The sequence below is a fragment of the Epinephelus lanceolatus genome, chromosome 6 (assembly GCF_041903045.1).
Source record: "Epinephelus lanceolatus isolate andai-2023 chromosome 6, ASM4190304v1, whole genome shotgun sequence".
NCBI lineage: Eukaryota > Metazoa > Chordata > Actinopteri > Perciformes > Serranidae > Epinephelus > Epinephelus lanceolatus.
In genome coordinates, this window is record NC_135739.1 from 14171326 (window position 1) to 14191716 (window position 20391).

The 20391-nt window shown below is 40.7% G+C and overlaps 1 protein-coding gene across 25 annotated transcripts in view; it reads right to left on the reverse strand.

Annotated features, from left to right (window-relative positions):
- Positions 1–206: 206 nt before the first annotated feature.
- Positions 207–20391, reverse strand: part of tcf3b (transcription factor 3b) — a 35776-nt gene continuing 15591 nt past the window's right edge. For 2 of the 25 annotated variants that reach the window (XM_078168672.1, XM_078168662.1), the window contains 14 exons: positions 19960–20006; positions 12739–12838; positions 12542–12642; positions 11234–11357; positions 11035–11093; positions 9701–9776; positions 9058–9122; positions 8652–8846; positions 7122–7233; positions 6758–6902; positions 6477–6530; positions 5601–5833; positions 5347–5498; positions 207–3689 (listed from right to left, as the gene is read on the reverse strand). In XM_078168672.1, coding sequence (XP_078024798.1) covers positions 5353–5498; positions 5601–5833; positions 6477–6530; positions 6758–6902; positions 7122–7233; positions 8652–8846; positions 9058–9122; positions 9701–9776; positions 11035–11093; positions 11234–11357; positions 12542–12642; positions 12739–12838; positions 19960–20006 — 1457 coding nt within the window. In that variant the 3' untranslated portion in view covers positions 207–3689; positions 5347–5352. Of the gene's footprint in view, positions 3690–5346; positions 5499–5600; positions 5834–6476; positions 6531–6757; positions 6903–7121; positions 7234–8651; positions 8847–9057; positions 9123–9700; positions 9777–11034; positions 11094–11233; positions 11358–12541; positions 12839–19959; positions 20007–20391 lie in introns of all 25 variants that reach the window. The other 23 variants (XM_078168677.1, XM_078168668.1, XM_078168676.1 and 20 more) reach the window with 16 other exon arrangements.

Consider the following 20391-nt stretch of genomic DNA (forward strand, 5'->3'; position numbering starts at 1 on the left):
TTGCATCTTTTGTGATCATGAGTCTCCTTCTGGTCAGTTTGTGTTAATTTGAGTGACGTTTTGAAGGTGAGGGCCCCCCGAGGCCTGTACCTAGTAGGCCCGTTCTGTAATCCATCCATGATGAGGCTGTCATAAACACATTAGGTCCCTAAACGGCTACTGACAATGGCAAATATGAACAAATTCATTTTCCATACTACAATAAACCCTTTATTACAATGTTTTCCTTTATTTTCCTTTTTATGTATACAATATTCAAAAGCCAGACATTGGAAAAGGTATAATCTGTTATTAAAAATGGCACATTTATTGCTACATTACTGTTATATACAGGACAGTTCTCAACTATATATATTTATATATATATTTATATATAAAAAAAGAGAGAGAGAGAGATGGAGTGAGGCGCTCCAAGGACCCCGCAGGCGTCGCCAGCATCCTCACTCCCAAGATGTCAGGCTCTGTACCTGTGAATGTATGTAACACTCAATAGTCTCCCCCTTTTTTAGTTCAACAAAGATATGACAAAACTGTTGAAAGCAAGTGTTTTATTACTGCTTTCTTAGACCAAAACAAGTTCAAGCCCGTCAACTTAACATTTTCCATCATTATATTGTAATTTTCGGTTGACATCATGTGCTCCTGCAGTGGCTGGGTTGCTTCTCTGCAGATTTCAAACTAAGTCAAGACTCGTGTTAAGAAATAAGGTTCCCCCTCCCCAAACAAATAATCTGAGCATGTAGCTCGTCAGCTAATGGGATGCTCACAGAATGCTAAATGACATCAAGTCGGATTTTCCTCTTGGAACAAATATTCAGTACAATTATTGATCTTGTAATAATAAAAAGAAAAACTTCAAATACAACTTTTTGAGAGAAGTGATTAGGACTTCTCACAAAGAGTCACTGTCAACGGCATCAGAGAGCTGGAAGAGTGAAAGGTCAAAGGTGAAAATAGTCACTGGAGACTAAGTATACTGAAAGTCACTGCAGCAAACGGCTTGCACTCTGATATACAGAAATTTAAAATGCTCCAAGTCATTAGAGGTTCCAGCTACGACGGGAAAAATAAAACTCACTCCCTACATTGAGATTGAAGCAACACATACACTGAAACATGTTAATGTGCATCAAAAGCAGACAATCAGAGCCAAAAGCAGCATCTCTTGAACCCTGTCATGTCAGGTGATATAGCAAAATAGGGCAGATAGAAAGAAAACTCATGACCTGGACCCATGACCTTAACTAAAAACAGCAGTTTGGACAATATAATCCAGTTGAACAATTAGAAAAAAAGGGAATAAAAACTAAACAAGATCTACGTAACATTTATTTATTTAACTAGATACACTGAAAGAAAATCTCTTTATACCATTTAAACTTCTTCCTGAAAATTGAAAAAAGCATTAGGAGAAGGGAGGGTGGGGGAATGAACAAGTACCTCTTTAATCTCCATGATAAATGAAATGATATGGTTCACAAAATAAAACTGTCTCAAATGAAAAATACAAGTTCAGGCACTGATAAGGTATCACTCTCCCATCATGTCATCTTCTTAAGTCTTGAGAATGAAAAGGCCACACTATTGATTTGTATAGGTCTTTTTCTTCATCTCTTTTCGTAGAAATTAAACACACAAAATGCTCTACCTCCCACTTGTGATTACATGTTGGTAAAAATCATTCACAACATGACATGACATGGGAATAACATCACAATAACACTGTTTTGTTCTCCGTATTATCCATTACCGTACACCCAAATACCGACGTCTGCCTCTGAAATAAATGTGCAGGCTACTAAAAAGTGAGCTGCACACTGAGAGCCACTTGTTGCGGGCAAACATTAGAAAAAAGGTGAAATGAAAACTAGTATACTGTACTGACAAAAACCCAGGAACACAAATTTGACAATGAAGGTGATCCACATTTGTATGGTAGCTACATTCAAAAACCAGTTGCATAATTACTGTTAGAGACAAAAATCTTCCCACATTTTTCCTCAGTGCCTCACCGCTAAAGTAAGAACACTTCAACAGGACTGTGGCACAAACTCTGTCCACAATACCCCCAAATGGAAAGAAAAGAATTCATCTGGGTAGCTGATGATACGCCTTACAACTAAAACTGGAATAAAGGATAGACCAAATGCTTTTTCACTCATCATCTGTTGACCCTTTTCCTCTGCCGTCCCCGGTTCAATTTTGAATTAATTCTTGAACGATTTCATTTAAATGTCAAATATCCCCCTTATTCAGCTCATCTACAATACACTCTAAACTTCAAACTAATATTGCCATTTATGTAAAAAATCTACAATGTATAGACTAACAAAAAATATATATTTTTATATATATTTAATTTTGAAAAATGAAACATATCAGAGTAATGTATGAAGTGAATTTACACGTCACACTTCTCTCGGTAAGAAACGTGAGAACAGACTTACTCAGGAGGAAGGTGAGGGGCTGTAATTCAGTGGGAATGCTCGTTTAGGAAAAGAAAGCCTCCGTTACACAGAGGCTCGTCTGCGTCAAACAACTGCGCACTGATGAGATCCCTTCATCAAAAGGAACCCAGATTTTTTTGTCTTTTACAGAACATCAATTAAGGGGGGGAAAGTTGAGCTGTTAAGTCTGCTGGCATTGTAAGTAAACCATTTTAGGTGAGTCTCTCAAATGGCTTTGATGCAAGACTTTCAGGGACTGTAATGCTCAACAGGTCGACACTTAACTTTCAGCTGTTACAACTGTGCTTTGTCTCGTCTCTAAGTTTGCTTTAGTACATAAAGCAGTACAAAAACCTGAACCTATGACAAGGGATTACTTGAGTAACACTAGAATTTGTGGTCAACAAATAGGAAGAACGGTTTTGTCATTGACAGACTCTACACTTGGATAATTCATAACCTTCAAGGAAGGAGTCTTCTATTCCAAGTCTCCAGATGCCTTTGGGACGAGAGCGGGCTGCAGTCAGAGCCTGCCTCTCGCTCAGAGTTCCCGTCTTTCATAAGCTGCTTTTGAACTGTCGAGACTTTGACCTTTCCATCGCCTCACGCCCAAACGTTTGCAGATAAGATCACGGAAAAGTCACTGAATTTAGACAATTCAACTTCAACTATGGGCTTGGTTACATAACATATGTAAGACTGTACCATCACGCTGGGAATGACATACATTAAAAAATAATTGCTCATACACATAAGCAATCCCTCACAATAAATGTTCCTCACATGTAAAGCAATTTGCTTAAATGTCAAATAGAAAACATGTAACAATTAGGCACAAATCCTCGATTCAATTTGTGTTTGTTTAGGTCTCCTTTCTTTCACAAGAGCACCTCTCGGCAGTGTGTGAAGTCCCAATTTGTGGCAGGACAAAAAGTACTCCGGTGTTCCATCATCTTGTGGAAACCAAGAAGAAGAATTTTTTTTTTTTTACATGTATAAAACAAAGCAAAACTAAAAAAAAGTTCTTCACATTTGAGCTTGTAGTCATGGTTGGGAGTGCGACAAACAGGCTGTGTCAGTTTTGGCAGTATGCATGTGTGTACGAGTGTGTGAATGTGCATCTTGAAACTTGAACGGACAATACACAGACATGTCCACATATACACACACACACTGAGAATAATGGGTGGAAGAAATCTGTTAAGGCCACATCCTCTGACAGCCAAGGAAACACCACCGGATCTGCAAAAGGGAAAGACCACAGACATTATGTTGGAGTATACACAGATAATAACAGCATCAGGAAAATATTATTGACTCCTACAAACTGATCTAACTCTTATTTGAAGTTATAATCCTTAAGATTTTCCCAAAATCAAACCCAGTTTATGGTCCAGCAGTAGCCACTCAATGCATTTACATTTAGTAATCACAGTATGCTTTCATGTGGTACTTTTCATTGTTTGCGGCAGATTCCACCTTCCGCTGCTGGATTCAACTTGCCCTCACATGCATGAGGGACTCCAGGGAAATTACCGCTCTTGCAAACCAAACATGTTCTACTCCCGCTGCTTAACATCAAAAGCATTCAACTGGCGAAACACAGAGTGGTTTTTACTGTAAAGCAGCCACAGGAGAGACAATGTATTTGTCACCACAGTTAGTGCAGAGAGCAGTCATCTATCAAAATGCATCTACAGAACAAGAACAGTCTGTGACAGCGGATCAGTTTTAAATATTGCAGGTAGTAATGGAGCAAGAAGGAGCAGCCACAGTGAGCTGTGAGATGCAGGCAACAGGCCGCACAACTACAACTCCTTTACACTGTTCTGCTGTTGTGTTGATAACATGCGCCATGTGCATCATTAACGCCCCGTCAACAAGTACACAGATATTTTCCCCTCATGTTTAAAAAAATAAATCTGTCCACCCAACCTCTTCCTTTCTTTTTCCTTTCAGTCTTCCCTCATCGCAAATGTAGTTAAGTTTCAAAACAACTGAAAATCTCATCACTGTTGATTCCCCTTTCGAAATAAAGATGAATGAGTTCACTCAAACATACGAGTAATGTTCCAGACTTGCAAAAGTTTTACTTCTTCTCATTAACAACAACTTCACTCTCAAAACTGTCCCACCATCTGCTCATCAACCAGCCCTGATCCAAAACCGTAATTTGTGGCGTGCTTAAAACAGCAGACATTGAAGTTGACCAAATAATAGTTGGCGCAATAGACAAAAAAATTGAATTTAAGTTTTCTGAAAAATACAGTACAATGCCAATTTATTTATTAGTTTTTTTTACTTGTACAATCAACTTAATCACTTGAGTGACTGATTTGATCCTACTGACTTTTATATGTCCGTTCTTTTATCCACTTTGGTCTGTGTAAGTCTAACTTTACGTCTTGTTTTGCTTTGTGAGACCATATTATCATGTCATGTTGTGATCTGCGCTTTGTGTATTATTATTTGCCTGTAAGTAAAAAACTGATGATGTTTTAGTGACCTAAAATTATTTGTGTGAGGACAAGAGGCTAAAACATAGAGGAAAATATCAGTTATTAAATATATCTGTATGAGTGTAGACAGAGCTTTAATAAGACTGCAACTGCTCATGGTATAAAAGATCAATTATTGACTTTCTTCTTTATAAAAATCAGTCAGTATGTTTGGCTGCTCTCGTTGCATTCCTGACATAATAGCTGGTCAAGGAGTGGGATGCTGACCCAATAATTATGGGACTTGAAGTAATGAACACTTGCTGTTGCCACCAGTAATTATTGGTGTTGCCAAATCAACAAGGCCTGAAATCTTAAGGATTATACCTTTAAAGCTACTGTGGGTAAAAATACCTATAACATCCTAATAATCACTTCAGTAGCCGATCTTCGAGGCATACCTGGTGTTACATGTGGCCAACTGGGTTGTGGCCATCTCCTCCCAGACTTGGATGGCCTCCTGAGAGCTGCATGGGTGCATCACCCACCACCCCAGACACTTTCTCCTCCTCACGGCGTTTTAAACATGCTGCCTTGGGGTTAAGGTTACGCTCTGACAGAGAAAGGGAAAACAGAAACAGGCGTTCTCAGTATCACAGAGTAATTGTGTATTTATCAGAGGTAAACATAACCGACACGCCGCCTGCAGACTGACCTCTGACTTGCTGTTCTAAATTGAGGATGACATTGACAGCTTGGTGCAGGATGAGAAGTTTGGTCTGAGGTTTGTCATGGCTGAGGTGCAGCTGGCACATCCTCCCAAGCTCCTTAAATGCCTCGTTGATGTCCCGTACTCTGAGGCGCTCGCGGGCATTGTTAGCCACTCGCCGCTCCTTCTCGCGCTCCATCTTCACCTCAGGGGGAAGGTCCTCGTCATCTTCCTCCGGACTGGGTACAAATAGAGATGAAATGATGAAGCTGCAGGCAGACAAACTTTTCAAGACATACCATCAAACACCTGTGACACATGTGACTTTATGTCTAGCATTGTGCAACTTTAAGCTAACATCAATAGCAGGGAATATAAACCCTGTCGAGCTTTGTGCTGACAGGATGCACTAAAAATAAGATGTGTGAGAAGTTAAATGCACTTTATATAAAACTGAAAACAGGTAAGTAACATCCAAGTAGCACAGTCTCCCACTTTGGATGATCATTTAATCAAAATATTTCACACAAAAACATTTTGACGACAAATGATGCACTTTAAGAAAGGAAGGCGTGTGAGATGTAGCTTCCTGCACCTTTTTAGTCATCAAAAAAATCTTTGTTGTGTTGTACAGTTTTGATAGGGGAAAATGTTTTCCTATTGTTCTACCTGATGCATTTCAAATTTAAATCTCAGAGCTCCTTTGCAGCATAACATCAGTGATGGATAATAAACTTCAAAATGTCTTAAAAATGTAACTGCAACGACTCTGCCAATCAAAAGTCAGATTTTAGACAATAGTAACATGAACGTGTGCTTTGAGTGATGTCTGGCAAGAGCCCACAAAGCACAAGAAATTGACCCTCTATTGGAGAAACTTACTCATCTTTCTGGTCTGAAAGGCTAGAGAGCATCTGGAGGGTCAACGCCTCCTTTCTGAAAACGTGACATGAAGGGAAGGGGATTCAACATTGTTAAATACCTTACATACCCTGGGCAAAGGGTCTGAACCTTGCAGTAGATATTTCCTTTATATTTTCACACTTGACAATCTCCACCTTTGTGGGATAACACTCTGCTTTTTTCATGCGGTTTTATTCATATTTTGGTTTATCAAAAATCCAGGGTTCAAAGATTAGAAGACACAGTAAGGAGTGCTTTACCTTCGACTGCGTGCTGCCTTGCTCTCCTTCTTTTCGTCTTCGGATTTGTCTGCAACAGATGAGTTTTCATCATCCTCTTTGTCTTCTCTTTTAATGTCTGAGCTGCTGGTGGAGTGTGTGGAGCGGGCCAAACCACCAGGGAGACCTGGGGACAAACACATAGATGTTAGGATGCTCCAAAGTACTGAAGCCTCTCTAGGGGATGTCATACAACACATGGACGTAGAAAGCTTAGAAAATTAAGCAGAGATCACTCAAGAATCCTCAAATGCATATCACTGTGTATGAACAGTAGCATTGCCTCAACTCTTAACAAGTACTGACATGCTCTACTGCAAGTAACAAGATATCTAGTCCAACTCACTGGTGAAGCCTTCTGGTTGGCCGACTGGTGGTGTGGGTCCGGATGCGTGATGACCGTGCAGAAGAGTGCTGCTGGGAGGAAGGCCTGTGGGCTCCTCGTGTTTCCCTCCCTGCTGATGAAGGGGGAGAACCATGTTGTGAGCCTCACAGGGACAGACATATCACAACTACATCCAATTTTAAGACAGAGAAGCTACAGAGAAAAAATAACTGGACATGTCCACTGCTGTGTGAAAGCAAATATTTAATTTAAGGACCAGTGTGTGGGATTTAGGGAGAGACATAGGCAGAAATGTAATATAATAAGTAGGTTTTCTTTAGTGTGTCATCACCTGAAAATAAGAATCATCGTGTTATCACAATGAACTGCTTCATATTTTACATAGGGAGCAAGTCCTCATGCCCTGCCATGTTTTTACAGGGCCCCAGAACGAATAGACAAAACACTGGCTCTAGATGGGGCCATCTGAGTTTTCGTGTTGGCCACCGACATAGTTCGCAGCCCCTTAAACACTACAAAACATTGTTGTTTTTTTTTTGCATGAAACTGCTTTCTTCAGTGTTTTAACTGGTTTAAATCACCATGTCTGTTTGTTCTGAAGAGGAGGAGACCTCTGCTTCCTGCTTAAAACCTCCTGGACGTTTGGATCTCAAGTTATCAGAAATAAAGGTGAGCCCATATTCGCAAGACCAGCCAAACAGAGTTGGAGAAACACTGATTTGTAATGTGAAGCTGCTTTATTCAGTGTTTCTAGCAGTTTAAATCACCTGGTCTGTTTGTTTGGGAGGGACAGAGACGTCTGTGGATAATTCAGCTACCAGTAAAGTTCTCCTCAACGAAAAACACTGGAGGAATTCTAACAGGGAGAAGTTTAAGCTGGCAATCTCAGCAATCTGAGATCCTCCCTGCTAGATGCCACTAAATCTTTCACACAGCTTCTTTAATAATGTAGCTAATTAAAAATGTTTTACTTGTTTGCCAACGTCTTCTGTGTAACCAATGCCATTTAACTCACTAAACAAGATACATAAAAATACTATTTACTCCTAATCGCTTGTAATTTTACTTTCAGCCAGCAGATGGCACAAATGATACACTGGACATTTAGTGTTCTCGAGGAAATCAACTCCCTAGTAACGCATTTTTTCCCCTAAATTGTCTTACTTATGAGAACAGAAAACTTATTTCTTCCAAAAGGCATTTCACAACAAAAAATCAAGTTACCCTATCAATCAATCTCTAATGTAGTGGTTCCTGGGAGCCATGTTACACACAACATATAGTATTTTCTTACTCTAACCTCGATACCAACAGTTTCTCCAGAAATGGCGGATGGGCTGAACATGTAACACATTTAATTCTCCATTATGTCACAATGAAAACAAACTCCTTGCAGAGAGATTTCGGGATAGTTGAAAGAAATTATGTACACACACAAATAAATGAACACCTGTTTGTTTCATGTCATCACCAACAAGTCTCTTTCGAAAACATACAAATGACACACTTCGAGCAGAGCAGGTGACTCACCATAGCAGGATGTCTGTTGCTGAGGGCGAGGCTTGCATTGGGGAAAGCCGGAGAAAGGCCCCCGAGGCCCCCGTTGTGTACTGCGGACAGCAGGCTGTGCATGTCGGGGGCGCCCTCTAAGCCAGGACCCTGGCCCACAGCATGGCTACGCAGTACATGAATTGCCTCCTCCAAACGGTCTTCCATTTTACTCTGCTATATAAAGACAGACAGCGTACACTTAGATATTAATAAGACAAAACAGAATATGAGTCCAAGACACAGCTTATAGTTACTTGAAAACTGTTTTTGAGAAGTAATTTTCTGATCTATGTCACTAACATAAGCATACAAAGACTAAGAAGATATTGTGGCAGCTTCATGCTTCAAATTAACTTTGATGCAGCAGAGAAATGTTTGAACATACCAGTGCATGTGGTGGCCCTTCATAGTTGGGTGTGGTTGGTCTTTGCCACTGAGACTGAGCTCCTGCAGAGAGAAATATTGGGACTGTGTTTAGTGGTAATTCTGAACTTTACAGCAGATGGAGCTGCAGACACATTTCTGCGCCGAGGAACACTAAACGTGCAGAGGACCATTTTTGTTCCAACAATTTCAACTGATTCATTTTTGTGTGCCAAAAACAAGGTTGCAATCAAACTGAACAAGTTAAATAAATTGGACTGATGTAGGTATTCTGTGGCTAAAATTGAAATATTATCCAAATTTGCAGTTGCATGAGTGAGAATAAAGCACAGGATAAAACCACCTGAACTCAGTTTACCAACCTTCTGATTGGCAAAATTTACTCAGCTGTTAGGCTGACAGGGATCTTACGCCAAAGTAAGATAGCACCTAAATGATTTGAGTAAAATAAAGACAACTTCTTTTACAAACTAAATAATGTTTGTGAAAATGCAGATTTCTTTATTCTGGTGTTTAACATGACACATTACAGAGTGTTCGGAGATTAAATGCGCCTCAACGTAACACAGTTAAATTGACTTTTCATGTATAAGTATTAACAGTTTGATGCTCATATGATCTAATAGGTGAGAATCCAACTGTACCTGCGATAGCCTGAGGAGATCCAGGAGTAGATGGAGCTGAGGAGAAGTTATTACTGTTGTGGTCCGACGGGTAAATCTGAAAGAAGTGATCAGAAAGCCAACATTATTACTGCACACTTAACGATGCATAACATTGATTTTCACGAGTTTTGTCAAACTGTGAAGTAGTGTGTGTCTGCGTAATAGATTTCTGTATCTCAAGCTGGTTAAATGCAGTGGTGGAATGTGTCTAAGTACTTTTACTGAAGTAGAAATGTGTAGTACTTTCATTTTATTTGGTTATTTTAATCTCATGCCACTTACTATTTCACTATTTATACTCCACTACACTTCAGAGGGAAATGTACTTTTTACTCCACTACAATTATTTAATAACTTTAGTGGCCAGTTAGTTTAACAATTAGGATTTTTGCACACAAACCATATGACAATGTACAAGTGCAGCTGACACAATGAGTCAATTGGTTTGAAAAATAATTGGCAACTATTCTGATAATCATATGAAGTCATTTTTCATGCAAAAACAGTTCCTGGTTCCAGCTTCTCACTTGAGGACTCCTTTTAATTATGTTCATTATTTAGATTTATCAAATTTAGTGACATGTTTCCGTATTACGTGCTTTTACTTTTAATACTTAAATACATTTTCCTGATTATACTTACATACTTTTACTTGAGTAACAGTTTTAATGCAGGACTTTTACTTGTACCAGAGTATTTTTTACAGCGTGGTATTAGGATCTGAATACTTTCTCCACCACTGGTCAAAACCATGTCATAAAAACATTTTACTAGGGAATTAAAAGAGTTACAGCAAATTAAATAAGTCATAATATAACAAGTATGTATTAACCAATGATTATTCAAATAAAACAAATATTACATTGTTGGTTAAACAATTTTTTTCTGTCAGTCTGAATATGTTTCAGGGCCCTGGGTTTGTTTGTGGCAGATGTGCCAAAAAGAAATGAACCAGAGAATTGTTTGTACACTTTAAATCTAATTATGTATCCAAAAATATACAAAGCACAATGCTTGACATTTCAGAAAACAACTATTATTTAGGTCCCTAAATTTGATGATATCTTCTGCATATTTCATAATGCACAGTCATCTGTTTTTAATCAACAACCAAAATAATGCTAAAACCACTGACGGAAGATTTTAGTCAGCTTTGCCCATTCTTAGTCAATTTGTGTAAAGAAAGAACAAATAAGTGCAAATTTGACGAACATCACAGATTTCACTTCAGAGGAAATAAAACAAAATGACTGTAATTGTTTCATTGCCCGGCACTAATTTAGAAAACCAACAACAAACAGAAAAGAACTCACTGAGGCAAGAGCCTTCCCAATTTCATCTCCTGAACTGCCAGCTGTGGTGCCTCGGTTGGCTGCGGAGACAAAATAAATAATGTGAGTCAGATGACCTGTTAATTTGTTTTTGAGAAAAGAAAAAAGTATATCAAATGACCATGGGACAGACGCTACCAAGATGCCTGCGTGATAAGTTCACTTTTCATAAGTCCCTTACCCATAATGCCTTCCCCATTGATAGTGGGTGTGTGGTTGTAGGTGGTGGGGGCTGAGTGGAAGCCGTTGACTTCGCTGCCGTGCAGAGGATAGTTCTGTGGGGACAGAGGCAGGGGTTGACGCTTCTGGAAAGGGGATACAAGTAGCTTCATAAGGCACAAACCACTCAGAGAAATGAACACATGTGACAAATACTTCATAAATAAAGTTTAAATATTTAACTTAATGTTAAGTGTTAACAAAGGGTTCCTACACATTTTCCAATTTAAAATTCCACATATTTCAAGACTCATATCTCCAGACTTCTTGGTAGATTTTACAGTAGACCACATGTGACATCTGTGTACAAATAGCTGGATGTTTATTAAGTAAATAAATGGTTTTAAAATTCAACTGTCACATGAATATTACACACTGAGTCTGACTATGCTGTTATGTTGCCAAACAATTGCCACAGAACTGTAGCTTAACATATCGAATAAAAAATATTATATTATTGCTCCCCATATATTATTTTGTCTCTTTTATATACAGAGGAACCGAAAATGAGTTGAAAAAGTTAAACAATCAAGTTTTCATAGCCTCTGCTTAGCCTTGTTATTTACTGTGGCCATGGAAACAACGATGAACGCAGCCTTAAAGGTGTCTTTACGTTTTCTTTCTGGTGAATAGCATAACTCATACATGTTAAGACAAGACTAATATCTGCTTATTTGTGATGCTACGTGTATATAAAATTCAAAGGTATTGCTGCATTTTCTTTTATGATGGATTTGGTTTGGTTATAAAGGTACTTGGGACAGATCCGCTCTGCAGGCTGTGATGTACAAGCGTAAAGGCAGCTCTACGCAGGAGTGTGCTTTGAGTTGCAAGAGATATTTTGCCTTGATTGTTAAAAAAAAAAAAAAATCAAGCCCAGCTTTGTCTGCACTCTCTCACACAGTGGTTAACATTTTGGCTTTGCTGGCTGCCTGCTCCAAACGCCATTAAAAACACTGTGTACACACTTGTACGATCATTTTACTTTTGGAAATTCTGAATTTTCTAAAAAGTCTGGAAACACAAATATTTTTTGATACTCTCTTTTCTTTTTTCCACTTATCTGAACTTGGAAATGATCAAAATCAAATTCCAAACTTTCCCACACTGTGTAGGAACCCTGTTAACAGATACTTCAATTGATGTGTCTCATTCATGTGGTTTTATTAAAGAAAAAGAACAGATGCTACAATCTTTCCTCTCAGAGAAAAGTCATCAAATTCGTAACATTAGCGCCTTACAAAAGCAAAGCAAAGTCATTTCTACGTACCATCCTGTCCTGTGGGTTAATTGCGGAGAAGGAGCCTGGCTGTCCAATGTGTGGAGTGTTACCCAGCATGGCAGAGTAGCCAGAAGACGACCAGGGGTCTTCTGAGGAAAGCGGAGACACATTTTCAAATATGAAAACACCTCCACAAATTGTATCGCAGAGCAAATTGATTCCAGTGATATTACGAGCAATGTTACCTTGCATATAGAAAGAGCCAGGGTAGACAGCTCCGGGCTTTGTACCAGGATATCCTCCATTGTCTCTGGCATACTCATCACCAGATGTGGAAGCATACACCTAAACAAACATGCAGACAGTGAGCGGTTAGATTGCGATTTCTGAAATAACGACTCTACAATGTTCTCCTGAGTAGCCCTGAGCACCATGAGAGATGGAGTAACAAGGTATCGATCCACCCTGTCCATGCTTTTGAAAACCATTTAATCACACTGGCTTCAAGTGGCCACAAGATGGCAAGAGGGAGTCTGCCGGTGGTGGAGGCAGGCCGGCTCCTCGCCTGTGGAGGAGAACACAGCGGCCATGCCATGCTGGGCACAGCGACGGCTTGAATCCCAGTGCACAGTGAGCACTTCCTCTAGCTCCCAGGACCCCAGTGACATCGCACTGCCTAGCCTGCAGCCCCTCCCTGTAACACACTCAGTATCAGCTCGCACACATACCATGCATTCAGTGAGCCAACACACACATACACACACTCTCCAATAGCAATACCCTCAACTAGCACTATCACGTTCTATATGGCATCAAAAGAGGATTGAATTTCCAGAAAACACGACAATGGACAGCTCTGACGCTTCACATTAGCACCATTAGGAATCTCACTTCCTTTCTACACATTGCAAAACAAAAACGGATGCCGGGCCTTAAGTGACACACATCTCTGCGCTCCAAAGCCACAGACTGGAGACGGACATGAGAAGCCCTCAACACCATCAGCCGCCACTCAGGCCGTCTTTTTCCTCTCCTCCTCTGTAGTACATGGCAGATAGAGGAAGAGAGAAAGAGAATGGAGGCTATGCTGCAAAGAATGCTAATCCAGAGAAGGGATTTTTTCTGTAATTTGATTTAACAGGGAGAAGTGGAAAGGGAATGGAGAGATGCACTTCTAATTACAGAGCCATCTGCCTGTTCCTGGACCACATCCAACTCCACAGGCAGCTGGGCTGAGGAGAGGGAGCGAAGAGAGGGAGAGAGATGGGGGCTGGGATCCAGTCAGCGAGAGGGAGAGGGAGAGAGAAAGAGAGGGAGAGAGATTGCAGTGGGTAGGGGGTGGTAAAGGGGCAAGGGGGAGGATTGAGGGGAAAAAATGAAGGCCCTGATGATTTATGAAATGGGTAGAGAGATAAGGGGTGTTGAGGGGGGACAGGAGAAGGTAATCTAAATGACTTAAACAAAGCTTGATATGGCCAGGGGAGTGTGAAGGAAACAGGGGATTTAAAATGATCACGGTTAATTCAGGGGAAAACATGACGGAGATGGCTTCATTTAACAATAGGCTTTGAGTTGTTCTTTCACGGGGAACAATGTCGAGTGAATCCTGCTGCTCTAGATGGGAACAGAGAACTACACAATGACTGGTGCTGCTGGATAATTGTATTCTCAGGAAGAAAGGGGATTTCTAGGGTAAAATCCTTAACTAATAGGGGTTTAATGTAATTCAGGTTATGACCGTGTAAAGGTCTCTACGCTAGAAAAACATGGGTTTTGGCAAGGGGTGGGGAGTAGATGAAGATTAACATCAAACTAACCTCTAACCGCTTTAGTCAACCACTGAGGGTTTTGTGATTAGTCTACTGGACAACTAGGGGGCAGAAGAGAAGTTCCTCCATGTTGGTTGATTGTTGCAGATGAGAGGGGGGTGAAGGTTTATGAGGTTAGGGCGAGGATCTTGTGTACAGGTAAAGCTGGAGAGCTTAAAGGGAACTGAGACATAGCCTTCACAGTGCAGCTATTATGTACACATTTGCTGATTCACAGTAATATTTAAGTAAGAGAAGTACATAAAAAAGAAGAGTATGTTGATGGTGAAGAGGAGCAGGAAGGGAGGGAGTGTGGGAGGGACGAAAGACCACAGGATCATCATCGGCAGTCATTAATCTGGGCTCAGACACGGGGCTAAGAGGCCTCGCAAGCACCGCGCCTCACAACTGGGTCACTCACAGGGGGAGGCCCACCCAGGCCATCATGTGGTGAAGCGTAGGCGGAGGGCTGGGGGAGGTGGGGGGAGGGGGGTTCACACACACAGACATCTCATCATTCGCACTAAAAACCACGCGGCCATCGTTCACACTGCAGGGAATGACTGAGGTTCAAACAGTGAAAAAGAGGGGGCCTTGGCCAGACAGAGTTTTCACACTCAATCTCTGTGATGTAGCCACCACATAGGAGTGTGTCTACACGCAAAGGTTTCATCAGCCACTTCAACGTGACAACACCCACAGGTGGAGGGGGACGGCACTGATGATGTCATGTGAAAAAACAAAACAGGGTTCTTTTTCAGCTTCTTCTAAACAGGTCCAATTCTGATATGTCTCCATACTGACTATTACACCCCTTTTCCACCCAAATTATTGTATGCCGGTTTTTAAACGTGGGAAAACCCATCCAAAATAAGCAATGGACTCCTTTCCCAATGCCAGTAAACCAGAGCTGTGTACATGGCTCTGTGGTGGACGAGTATGCCTTTCTGTTTGATATGTTTTTCTTTACTTGTCTGTCACATTCGACGTCACAGACCAGGTTAGTAAACAACAGAAATCAGCATGGAGGCCTGTGAAAATGTTCCTGTGGTTACTTCTTTTTTATATCTCTCTCTTTTTTTTTAAGATATTTTTTGGATCATTTGCCTTTAATGGTCAGGACAGGAAAGTTTAAGAGGGGGAGAGAGAGGGGGGGGGTGACATGCAGCAAAGGGCCACAGGCTGGACTCGAACCCGGGCCACTGCGGCAACAGCCTTGGACATGGGGCACCTGCTCTACCCACCAAGACACCGACGCCCCATCTTTTTTATATCTCTTAGGCTACTTACTAAGTCTCTCGCTCAGACTTGATGCTGGCTAAATTTTGAACAATGTTCGAGCACTGCTTGAACAGAGATGGATGGTATTTTGAGGCAGTCATCATTGCATCACACTGGCAAAGGGGCTAAAATTAGTGCATCCACTGGGGTGTCATTTTCCATCACTGCTGATCGGAGCCAATCGGAGCTAGAGCTGATAAATACTTGTGACTACTGCTGTCATTTGTCCCAGGAGTGAATGCCAATTGTTAACTTTCCCCATTAAACACAGAAAGTGAAAAACGGGGCTTTAATCGCTGTGATATGTTCCCACCTAATCAATGCAGCCACTGCATCTGTTGCAACTATGTCCCAAACTGAGATGGAGTCTGAACGCAGCACTGTTAATGCTTGACTTGATTCCCTGCAAGACTACGCATCCCTGGCTCGGTGATTTGGACCTAGTCAGCCATATAAACCTTTTAAATTTACTTCATCCATGCGATGAAAAAACATCAGCATAGGCATGAGTAAATTTTCATTTAACTGTTGTTATCGAAATTTGTGCAAGATAGTGACACTGTAGGGCCAAAACAGGACTAATGTGTGTGGGTTTAACATTTTCCAATTGGCAACCCCCTCATATTACATCCCAGATTTACATTACATTACAATATTTGATTATTAGTATGAGGCAAGGAGTGTCAGAAGGGTAAGGGACAGGGGAACAGAAAAGGTTTAGGAAGATAAGGGAGACTGTAAGAATGGGGAACCTTTCAAGACTCCCTTCTCTGAGTTACGCTCCTATACTTGGACTTGGTTTCATTTTATGTCCACTTTTATTTAGTTTATACGTTTTGGGCTTTTTATATTATTATTTCCTTTATTATTCACTTTGTAAGTGACTTCTTTTAACTACTCTAATCACAGAATAAAATCCTATCTTCTACATCATCTCAAAACTCTTACGCAAGTTCAAATGATTCATGACAGAATGGTATGTTGAATGTAAATTCCTCTTTGGCTTTGAAACATGAAACATTTTGTAACCAAGTATTTACAAAACTAGTAAATAAAACTGGTCTTAATCTTCCTCTAGTCTGCCTGTGTTGCTGGTGTGTACTGCTCTGTACGTCACCGTGCTGAAACACACATAACCAGTTTATCTTTTAGGTCACTGTGGTCACCTGAGAACTACAGTAGCGTGTGGGCCGGGGGTCAGAAAATGTTTACGCAATGGCCGTATTTCATATTGATGATCCAGTGGCAGCTCAAGCAGCAAGACAGGGCTCTAATAGCAACAGTAACATCAGCAGCCGCTGGGTCGGGTTCTACTGACTTGAAAAATCTAGTTTTCCATTTCACAAAAGCAAACATCTGTTGGTTCAGGACTTTCAAGAACTTCAATGTATCAGCAGAGGAAAGTATTAAGACAAGTTAATGTTGAAAATGCTTTGTGGTATTCTAATTGGGCAAATGGCCTCTGAGTCATCTACGGTCTACAGCAGCTGAGATTGTACGGACGGGCTGGCTGGTGAGCAGCAGCACACAGGACTCCGTGGAAATAATCTATAAATGGGAATGATGTGGGCAACTGCTGCCTGATTCAATTCTTTGTCAAGTCACTCTAAACTAACAGTGAGATTCATTCAGGATATATTCGAACATGTCACAGTGACTTGTGTTTCCAGCTATGTGTGGTTGCAATCATCCGCACACACACACACACATCAGCTGCTGGGAATTCTGGGCCCACTGACAAAATGTGACACTTGGTACAGTAAATCAAAGCACTATATGATACTTCGTACATCTTGGACTGAGCGCCGGGGTTCAACAGCACTCTGGTGAATCCAGTATCAAATCCACGTCACCAACTGAAATCTGACTGAATCTATTTGGGTTAAGCTTTCCTATTCTAAAAGGAATAGAAGTTATTAGTGAGCTAATATTTAGGAACTACAACTCCAAGAGTTATATTCAAAGAAGTGAAACTTTGGCAAGACAGATTACACATTTGCTATATGGCCAAACAAATCAAGAATGGTTTGTCCTTAAAGGTGTACATGCAGAACTTTCCTAAAAACAACCTATAGATTCACACAAATGTACTCTCTCTCAATCATCACTCATGACCCAGTAGAAGAGACTCTGCCCTCTGCCTGTATTTTCCTATTTTCTTCTTATTCTGCTGTGTTTGGGTCGTTCCTGGGCACAGCGCACAGGTGAGGTAAGGACTTAATAAAAAGTAGCCACCAGGTGCCAGACCATAAGCAGCCCACATCCAAGAGGAAGCAGTGAAAATCCTGGACACAGCTCCGAAAAATGCAAAAGTAGTAAAGAAGAGTGAATCTGGGGTTTTCATTTAGTTTTGCTAGCAATTCGGTTTACAAAGAGGAGCCGACAACTCCTATAATTTACCTTTAACAAATCCAAGTGTCTTATAGAGCTGTCAAAATTGGCTATAACCATCAGGAGTAGGGCTATAACGAGTAGTCGACTAATCGGTTTGAGTCATTTTTCATAGAGAAGTACTATAAAAGTACCCCAAAATACTCCTATTGCAGCTTCTTACGGTCAAATATTGGCAGCTTTACACACTCTCCCATGACGTCAAACTAAAACCCTTTGGCGTGAGTACAAAACAAGACATTAGATGACATCATTTTGGGGTTTGGGAGAGACAGGCCAACATTATTCAACATTTTAACACATTTTTCGATAAAATGATTAGTCAACTAATCGAAGAAATAATCGAGATTAGTCGACAATGAAAATAATCGTGAGTTGCAGCCCTAATCAGGATTATCACTACCTCTAAGATAAAAAAGGGTTCAAACCACCATCTATTTTTAAGCCTTAGAAATACACAATTAAAGAATATCCTATATCATAAAATTTCATTTAAGTCCGCTGACCTATCTCTCAATCTTGCCCCTTTTACACATGGACTGCAAACCTGAAATTATCTGGACACTCCCCATAGGAGCGTTGCATAAGAACGTAAATGTCCAAATCAGTTGGATCGGACATTAAATAGACTTTATCCTGCCAGCTCCCTAATGCAAAGTCGGCGTTAAGTCAGGTTGATCTCATGTGAAAAGAGCGGGTGATCGTCTGCACAATTCACAGTGACCAAGTGGGCACACTGATGACGATTCAATCACGCAGCTCACACAAAACCAGAGTAAAACATCCATCCCAGGGTAAAGAAGAAGGGTCATTCATACAAAGACTGCTATGAAAATGTCTAACTGCAGAGATGACAAGATTAAGGAACTTCTGTCAGTTAGGGTCAAAGCCTAAATCATCAGACAAGTTCAAGAAACGACAAGGGTCTCAAAATACGAACTAGCTACATGACCACGGTGTAATCCTCATCATGACCTCCCTCTTGCACACTCTCCCTACGCATCACCCTCACCTAAACCAAACAAAGTCCAATAGGTAAGGACACTTCTGACACATACAATCTCTTGTTGTGTGCTAAAGAGAAAGCGAAAGAGAAACTCCTGATAACATCCGGACCTGACTCTCCGCTCACTGTCCGGAGGTCTTATGAGAAAAAAGCTCCTCTCTCTGCTCTGTGGTTAATGCTAGAGTGAGAACTGAGAACGCTCTGTCTCTCAAATCGAGACCAAATAAATGAATCCTAATTTATATGTTATTTGATAGTTTAATTTCAATACAGGTTGGGTAATGTTCATACTGGTTTAAATAAATAATTTGCATTCAGTGCAGCGGCCCAGACACCCACAAGGACTCATGAGGCAGACAGACAAGGCTGTGCTGTTGTTTTTGTTTTCACAATCAAATATTAAATTTTACAACAGAATGTCTGTTTTTTTATTTGATTATATAATCCAATTTAGATTACTTGTTGCAGCTCTTGTGTTTTATTGCAAACTGACTACAACATTGAAGCAGCCACCACAAACCAACCTACTACAACCCTTTATCACAATGATGTACCTTCATTACCCAAATCCAGGACCTCTGCGTTCTTACAAAACGTATAATTCAAATCGGGCCACTGAAGAAGGTGAGTTAACAGACTTTGACAAGGTACCTCAAAATCCTATAAAATTGCTCGTCTACATGACAACCAGACCCTGAACACCACTTGAAACCACTTGAGTGTAGTGTAGAGACAACCACAGTGATGATGTTTATTGGGGCCTGAGTTGCCTGACTGTCAGCTCACTGAGAGTCTGACTGAGCAGAGGGTCTTTACCCCTGTCTGTCACAGAACTGCTCAAGCAGAGTGGAGAGAGCAGTGTGTTCGTGCGTCCGCCTGTGTGTCTATGTGTGGCAAGTGTGTGTAGTGAGAGAGTGTGTGAGAGAGAAAGAGAGAGAAAGGACTGTGAGCTGTGAAGGCGAGCAGAAATAAGCTCTCACCGAGGACGGCAGGCCAGGGGGTTTCCGAATCTTCTTTGGCTGAGTTTCTACATACAGGCAGACAGAGACACAGAGAAAAGGTGAACGAGAGACAAAAACACAAATAAGGGCTTAGCAAAGACACATTTGTCAATGACATGTCAGTTCAGGTGCAGATTCTTTGTGTGCTTTAAAATTGCAGAACAGAAAACACTGAACATACTGAGGCATGTGTGCTTGTGTTTATGTGCATGTCTGTCAGTGTGAATGAATGCTGCTGTGCACTCATCTGTACAAAGCTCTGTTTTGAAAAGATTTGTCCAATGTAGGTAAAAATAACTACAAAGGATATAACAAACACAAGTGCACAAAAATGTTTACACAAAAATTTGGTCTAGTTAGCTCCATTTCATATCATTGCTCCTATAAGTTCATACACAACAGAGGTGAGAT